Raw genomic sequence first — 9,016 nt, forward strand, 5'->3', positions numbered from 1 at the left:
TTAATTTATCACACAGGAGACATTTTGAGATCTCTTCCCCGTTAGGAGGAACCAAGAGATACCTCTGCCCACACCAGGGGCCTGAGAGCCACATTAAATTATCACACACGAGACATTTCAGGGGGGCACTCCCCGTTTTAATTTATAACACCGGAGACACGAGGAACTCTCCCCAGTTACGAAGCTCTCTCAGGGCCTGGGAGCCAAAACACACAGAACCACACACACCTCAAACGCACACACCTCATCGAGAGGAGGATACAGCATAAAAACTGTACCACACAGGGACTCTTGAGCCCTCTTCTTCTGAAGCAGACCTTCCACGGAGGCGAAGCTCTGGACGAACCATCAGCGCTGATTAGGGACTTAGACATATTCGATTTCTCACGCTTTATGACTCTGTATAACCGTTGCCACTTTACTTAATAAATCCAAGGTCCTCGTGCCGACAGACTTTATTACCTCTCCGTCTCATTTTATCTGATCCAGTAACTAGACAGACCGTTTTTCCCTTCACTATACTACATACTACCAATCATATAGTGCTGCTGTCAAAATGCATACTCATATATTGGCTTGTCATTTCTAAGTCTCATGTCAACCACAATAAAATACACTTTCTCTATAGGCGAGAGCTTCAAGAGCCTGGCCTACCTGTTCCGCATGGGTCACTCTACTGTTGCAGAGATCATTCCGGCAACATGCGGCGCAATCTACAGTGTCCTAAAGGATGACTACCTGAAGGCAAGTTATTTATCGTGTGTAAAATAGCATTTAGTGAAACTTTTTACTTTTGGTTCATGTAGGCTATCTACGGTGTAATTGTTGTTACAAAAAATAAAAGAAAATAGGCTACTTCAAAATCCAATATCAATGAGTTTACCAAGTATTCTTTATACACCTCATCTACTTTAAACAGCAGACCTCTTTTACATTTTACTCACATGTCAATGAGGTCTGCTGTTTAAAGTTACATGAAATGTAATCCAGTTTCAAAGGTTAACTGAAAAATGCGTGCTCCCGTGCTAGTGAAGCCGTCATCAAAACTAAAACTGCGCATGACAGCCTCACATCAATTAAAGAGAACACCCGGCCTAATAATGTTCAGCATAAGATACAGTTTAGATCAAATGTTTATAATTTATAGACAAAATAGACAAATATAAATCAATTATTTATTATACATATATGTTATTAGTTTAAATAATCAGAAGTTTCAGTAGAACATAGACAAGCGAAGCAACTATGTACAAAATATAATATATATACATATAAATAAAATAGTAAATAAATATATAGCCTATATCAAATATATACAAAAAATCCATAAAATCAGAACCTCGAGATGAAAATGAGGCGAAGGTAAGAGAAGGGGCGATTCAAATTTGCAACAACCAATTAAATATCTAAAAATTAATAAAACAAATTTAGAGGTTAATATAAAATGGCCGAATTCAAAGTGACTGATATGTTTGGGGGTAATAAGGGTAAGGGTAGGTGTGAGAGGCTTGGGTGGGGGGGGCTTGGTTTTCTCTATCTTTAATTGAAGCCTGGTAGCAGGCTTCCTCCAGCTGGTGCTCTAGATCGAATAAAATATTTGGGTCCTTGATTCGCCTCATTTTCATCTCGAGGTTCATACAGAATATTGACATTTCGTCCTCCTCCCTCTGTTCCGTCCTGTTTCGCAGAAAATTGCCTACGGCACTTAGGACCTCATCTTCTTGTTTGCTTGCATCTGTTTGCCTCTTTCTTTTATTGCCTGCGACGTTCTGAACCTGAGGGACAAGGCAGGTGCTGCCTTGTCCCTCAGGTTCACTGCTCTCCTCTACCTCCACGTCCTCTTCCTCGTCCAGTCCCTCCACGTCATCATTCTCTCTTTCAACAATCTGTAAAAGAAAAATAATAGATCAATACAAATAACACATTATTAAAAAAATTATCTTTGTTTTTCAGTGCCCCAACACCACAGAGGAGTGGAAGAAGGTGGCAAAAGGATTCCAGGACCAGTGGCAATTTCCTAACTGCCTTGGTGCCTTGGATGGGAAACACATCTCAATTATCCCTCCACCATCCTCAGGGTCTACTTTTTATAACTATAAACATAGCTTCTCAGTTGTGTTGATGGCCCTGGTGGACAGCAACTACCGCTTCCTTTGTGTGGATGTGGGGTGCAACGGCAGGGTGTCTGATGGTGGGGTTTTCAGGGGCTGCTCACTCCAGCAGTCCCTTGAGCAGAAGACAGCCAACATCCCCGACCCTGCACCACTTTCTGGTACAGAGCTGCTCTCACCCTACACCATAGTGGCTGATGAGGCTTTCCCGCTCAAGGAGTATATCATGAAGCCCTACTCTAGCCGCGGCCTCACCATGGAACAGAGGATTTTCAATTACCGGTAGGGGATGTAACAATTAACGGTTTCAATGACAATAGTGGTCGAATTTTTCATCCTTCTAAAAATCATAAAAACAGGCCTATTTAGTTGCTTCCAGTACTTTTTGAACAATTCAGCACATTGTAACAAAACAACGTTTAAAATGTTGGTAATGACTATCTTACTAGGAAGAAATAATACCATTATATCTCTAATTACAGGCTTTCAAGAGCACGGAGGGTGGTGGAAAATGCCTTTGGCATACTAGCAAACCGCTGGCGTGTCTTCACCACAAAAATCCACCTGCAGCCAGAGACTGTGGACAAGATTGTCCTCGCCTGCACCGTGCTGCACAATGTCCTACGTGACCAGTGTGGTGATGGCTACACCCAGCTTCCCAGCGAGCGGGATGGCCCTGGTGAACATGGTCCAACCCTTGCCCAGGCTGCACTACCACGCAGCACAAACACCACTCTGCAGGCTAAGAGGAACAGAGACATCCTCTGCGATTACATGTGCTCAGACGCTGGTGCTGTAGCATGGCAGTGGGACAAAATGTAATCATGTGTGTGGGTGTAATTAATAATCAAGCTGTATTATATTCAATTGTTTTATATTTCATATTCCAGCACAGATCAATTGTATATAGTTGTATGTAGCCTATTCTATTATCCATCTCCAAGTTGTAGTTGAGCCGATTGTAAACAAAGACAGATAAAACTGAAATTTAACTAACAGGAAATGCAATGTATCCAACAACGGGTAATTTAAACAAACTGTCAACTCCAGCTTTTTACTCCAATGCAGATGTAGTGAAGAATGACAAGACACAGTAACTCTAGCCTACTCTTGATACCTAGGCCCATATATGTGTTAATGTTAATTAATATGTGTGATAAGTTTTACTTTAAATAAATACCTTTCCATCCACGTTGGACGAAGAAGCTCTCTTCCTTATATATGGCTCCAGGAAAGAGAGCCTCCTGAGAACCCAGTCCTGCCGGCCAGTTCTCCCACCGGCACTCCCCGAAGCTGGTGCCTTGCTGTACCGATTGTACTGAGTCCTGAGGGAGTGGATTTTCTTGCCCACCTCTTTTTCTGAAAAAGACAGTGCCTAATGTTAGCAAAAAAACATCGCACATTTGAACTAAAGACTATTTTACAAACACCTTTGACCCCACAAAGCATTAGCGGATGGAGTAGGCCTATTACCAGCAGTAAATATTTATTTATTAAGCCTACCCGCTTTCCAATAGGCATTTTTAGTCCCTTGTTTTTACACAGGAAACATTCAAGAAAAAATATAAAGATACTGAGATACCGTTGGGAACCGTTGGTCCCGTTAAATAATGGTAAATCAGCTCGAGCCTAACGTCATCTACAATCGTTATCTACAATCGTTCTTCAGAAACAAAGATAAATACCGTTAGCATCTACAACTTGTGTTTAAAAAGCCTATATATTAGGCCTACAGCCTAAGCTATGCCTTTATGAAACGAAAATAAAAACAGGAAACAAGGAAAGGAAAAAGTAACAGAAAAGAAAAACAAAGTATCGCCTCCTTACCGGATACACCAATTGCCACCGCAATCTCACAACAGGCTCTCCTCTTGCTGTCCCTGTTGCTGTACCCCTTGCTGGCAACATCGTACAACACAGGTTGATCCTCCAACAACCAAATTAATATTTCCTCCCTCTCCTCGGACCAGAAGTCTGCCATCTTCGGATATTTGTGTGGAGTGGACAGTACGGTACCGGGACGGAGTAAGGCCGTGACGTACAAGTTGTTCTGTGCTGTGATTGGCTGAAGAGGAAAAGTTAAATCGCCGCGTTCTAAAACTGGACCTTGCGATTTGACATGTTCAATCCCTGGCGACTCCTTGCAACTCCTTGCGACGCCTTGCAACTCCTTGCAATGGCTTGCAACGACCCGTTCACACCGGCCCTGCGACGTTCTAAAACCGTCTCGTTGCAAGCCAGTGAATCTTTGGTCAAAACTGGGCTTAAGACATGTTTCAGAGATTCAGTTGTTAACATTACACATACTGTAAGTAACTATGGACTAAAGTGAAAAGAAAAAAAACGGAGAAAAGTATTACCGTAATAGCACTATAACAGTGCTATTAGCAGCCTTCGAGTTTTCTAGTAGTTAAAAACAACTCCAAAAACGATTCAAAGACATGTGATAACATGTCTAACAGAATAATGTGGCTAAGAGAATAACTTTACAAGTCCAATTTCAAAGCTTGGACCACATTTTCGTGGCATATCGCCTAATTTAACATTAGATAAATGGTTGAACCGTCGGTATTTTGACCAGTTAAGAGTTAATTTTTCGTGTTTGACAGATAATTTATCTGCTTGCAACGTCGGCTATCTAGCCAGCTAGCAATCCATTGGTTAGTGACAAGGTTAGCTAGCAAGGCCAAAAAATATGTGATAGAACAGACGTGGTACGATGTCAAATTAGCTCATTTTAGGAAGCTAAGCAATGTGACCGAATTATTACACTCTCAATTAATGATGAAATAACTTTAAAGCATGTACTTACATTCTGCCATGGCTTTCTCCACGCGTCCAAGATCTCTTGTAGGCTGCCTTTTACGCTTGCTCTTCCTCTGAGCCTCCATTGCCAAGTTCTTCTTAGTGAGACACGTGTAAGAACTGCGCATGTGCAAGACAGGAAGACGGTTTGATGGTCTTGAAGTTATCATGACCCTGCACGCCAAAGTACTCAGTCTTATTGAGGGAAGACAGACTTTAAAAAAGAAATTAAAATTGATAAAATGGCTCCAAAAGAAGAAGTTACTTCAAGCCAAAAGAAAATGCAAACTCTGCAAAAAGAGGATGAAACTGAAGGAAAACGCAAACGTTGACGGACTGCAGTGGTAAGTATTCTTCTTTTGGTACGGTTTTAATCGATGACTTCCTTTGTTTACTGATAAGTCATGTTATAAATTCAAGTTCAGTAACATTAATTAAGATATGTATTTATCATGAAGAAATGTGTTGTCTTCTGTAGGCAGTGCCGACGTAATAAACACAGAGGGAAAATTACGAGGAAGTCAGTGAGGTGCGGGTCACTGTTTGAGGCAAATTGTCCCTATTCAGCTGGATGAAATACATTTATAGGTAAGGTGTGCAGTATGGCTGAACGGTATGGACTACAATTTATATCACAATTGAATTGAATGATTGTTGAATGACGTTGATGGTTTTTAGGCACTGTGTTGACTTTTTATCACTTAAAGTCGCCGAGGGATGTGTAGATAGACCCTCTCACTTATGATGCTACAATGCTAACAATGCTAGACAACGAGAATATTTCTGCATCCGGCACGTCATGCACTAGCATGAAATAGTCATGAAATAGCATATTAGCTGTTGGTGCTGGATGCATTTGTATTCAGATGTTTCTATTTCTATTTAATATTTAATATTGTTCTTTAACAGGTTTTCCCAGGGGCTGCAGTTAAGGCAAATTGATATGCTTCAGGATGGTGTGGCAGGAAGCAGTCGGACGCTGTCAAAGATGAGCTACAAATTGAGAAAAGTATGCCAGAGGGCAATCAAGAGGAGAGAAAGAAGGGGAAAGCAGAGAATTGGAAGAGGGAATGAATTTGTGATGCTGGACGAAAGCAACTTCTACCACAAAAGGAAGGTGTGTGGAAGGTGTCTGCGATGCCTCAGCTTCACTAAAACTTGGACCTTTGTTTTGCAATAGAATGTTGTAGTCAGAGCTTTGGATAAAATGGCAGGGGAAAGAAGAACATATCATTTGAGATCAGAGGTTAATGAATGAATCAGCAAAGAAATGTAATGTTATTATTGTGTCATGCACACAGTTATGACTTGCTTTAAAAACACTTTGAAACTCATCAAATTCACATCGGTTGCGCATCTTTTCTTTTTAATATGACTAAACACAATGGCCAGCGTAATTTCTTAACCGTGCAAACAAAATAATCTTTGACTTTTACATGTTCTAGAATTTTTCATCAATTGTCGGTCCTAATGTTTTTATTCCTGTCTGCTACTACTTTATCAAAGTATGGAAGGGGGAGATTTGGAGCTACCTGGAGGAGGAGAAAATGGGTCTTCGGAATGCTGGGAATCAAAGGAAGAAGGAGAAGACCCACCCAGACAACCTGGTGACGAAAAGGTCAAGGCGCTACTTAATTCCGCTGGTCACAAAATACGTCTGTCAAGGGACCACAGTTCTCACGGACAGGTGGCGGGTCTACATGACTGCACTGGCACAGAGTGGCTACGTACATTTTTCTGTAAACCACAGCCAGTCATTCGTCAACCCAGTCACAGGAGCCCATACCCAAAACATTGAGCGGGCTTGGTCAGCCTACAAATCCAAGGTGTGGAGACTGCGGGGAAACCGCACAGAGAGGAGAGCCATCTCTCATTTATCGAGTGGACTCATTGGTTGGCGAATGACCACAAAGAAAACAGGAAGCGGCAGCCAAGAAGTTATTTTGATGAGACGGCAGGAAAATGAGAAGATGTCCATATTGTCCATGATTTTTTTAGTTAATATAATTTGTGTTTGAAATTGTAAATAATTATACTTGAAGAAAATACTTTTGTTTTGAGAATTTTTGAAATTGTAAATAATTATACTTGAAGAAAATACTTTTGTTTTGAGAATTTTACTGGAGAATTCGTTTTCCTACTGGTAAACAAATGATTAAAAAAGCTTCGCTACTGGTAAACGAATGGTTGAAAAAGCTTAACTACTGGTGAACGAATGGTTTGTGAAAGAGTAACAACTCAGTATGATGCATTACTTTACATGAAGGTACACAAAAAGCTTCACTACTGGTAAACTAATGATTAAAAAAGCTTCGCTACTGGTAAACGAATGGTTGAAAAAGCTGAACTACTGGTGAACGAATCGTTTGCGAAAGAGTAACAACTCAGTATGATGCATCACTTTACATGAAGGTACACAAAAAGCTTCACTACTGGTAAACGAATGGTTGAAAAAGCTTAACTACTGGTGAACGAATGGTTCAAAAAGCTTAACTACTGGTGAACCAATGGTTCGCGAATGAGTAACAACTCATCATCAGTCAGATCCAGCTCCACCAGTCGATCCAGTGTGGGACCCAAGCCATCCCTCGACAGCGCTTGAAACCAAGGGCGGCAGGTTTAAAGCGTGCCCTGCAGTGGTGGACAATTGCTTTTAAGCCATCAGCATTACTAATGCCACATAATAAACCTTTAATGTGAATATTAATGTATGTACTGTGTGTATGTATTGTGAATATCTTTATTAAAATATGACAATCATCCCGTCTGTGTCCTGTTAATTTAATAACTAATTGTGAAATCCCAGGAAAATTCAGTTGCTTTCATAATCAATTGGTCAGTTTTCTAATTCACAGAATGATTAATTAATACAGTATCCCCTCGTCTGTTTACCAGTAACTCATCAGTAGTTACTGAGTAACTCACTTAGGGCCCTGTTAGGCCCCCCTGGTTGTTCATCATTCGTTACTCAGTAACGAATACAGTAGTCCCCTAGTTTGTTTACCAGTAAATCCTCAGTAGTTACTGAGTAACTCACTTAGGGCCCTAACAGGGCCCTGTTAGGGCCCCCTGGTCGTTCATCATTCGTTACTCATTCGTTCCTCAGTATCTACCCACGTTTTTGCGTATCTTATTGTAAAGTGTTACCAATGCGGCAGCATTAATACACAGGACACTGCAGCACGTCAGTCTGAAATGGCGGGAAACCAACAATGAACAGGCTGCAGACACTGTGTGTGTTCCTCACAAGTGCTGCTAAACAGTGCACTAGGTAAATAGTTTGCTAAAACACTCAAAACTCTTGCAAAACAAATACACAGGAACACCTGAGCAACACCAACAAGCACAGAATCACACCATAACTCTATCTCACCGTTTACACTGGTTATTTTCTCTTTAACAACTTTAGAACAGAAAGCTGCACAGAGCAGAGGAAAAACACTCACCTCCTCACAGCATTAAAACAACAAGTGAGGAATGGCGAGCGCAACGCAGGAAGATGACGTCACAATCGAAACTTCAAAATAAGATAACAAAAGCTCCCAAACTAACTATTTACAGAAAAGATCACAAAATAAAAGTAATAAATAAAACATGAGGGAATTTTGGTGGAATGCATACATGCATCTTATGTATCTGCAGGGGCATAGCCCCCTCCGCCCGACGGTCGTCGGTCGCCGCGCGGTGAAGGCAGCTTAAGATATCTTAAAGTGATTGTAGAAAGGAACTGACTGGTTTTTATAGACTCTCTTCTCTCATAACATCACAGTCAGGGTGAAAGATAAGCCATTCGTTCCATTGCAATGTTTAGCAAGCTCAAAAGTGGTGCTAAAAAACGGAAGGATGGATGCGTGCAATTCAAAATTGCCGAAATTAGACAGATTTTTTTTTTAAACCAACTCCGGCGGCCACTTCTAGCACTAGCACCACAAGTGTTAGCAATGTTCAGGAGTCCGACTTGGAGCCTACTGCCACCACCTCAGTGCCCTCTTGCTCCAGCTCCACTGAACCAGAACCGTCAACGGGTCAGCCCGAGACCTCCCTCCATCCCAAAGGTTTGGAATGCAACGTTACCAGTGCTGCTACTGCTGTTAGTGTTC

At 41.3% G+C, this 9,016-nt stretch overlaps 1 protein-coding gene across 1 annotated transcript; it reads right to left on the reverse strand.

Moving 5' to 3' along the window:
* Nucleotides 1-1,454: 1,454 nt before the first annotated feature.
* On the reverse strand, nucleotides 1,455-4,469 carry LOC130392752 (uncharacterized). Its single transcript, XM_056603257.1, has 3 exons — nucleotides 3,939-4,469; nucleotides 3,292-3,470; nucleotides 1,455-1,886 (listed from the first exon to the last, which is right to left on the reverse strand). The coding sequence occupies exons 1-3, from the start codon at nucleotides 4,090-4,092 to the stop codon at nucleotides 1,455-1,457; spliced, it is 765 nt and encodes a 254-aa protein (XP_056459232.1). The 5' UTR covers nucleotides 4,093-4,469.
* Between the last annotated feature and the right edge of the window lie 4,547 nt (nucleotides 4,470-9,016).

Source organism: Gadus chalcogrammus, chromosome 12 (assembly GCF_026213295.1).
Source record: "Gadus chalcogrammus isolate NIFS_2021 chromosome 12, NIFS_Gcha_1.0, whole genome shotgun sequence".
Classification (NCBI taxonomy): Eukaryota; Metazoa; Chordata; class Actinopteri; order Gadiformes; family Gadidae; genus Gadus; species Gadus chalcogrammus.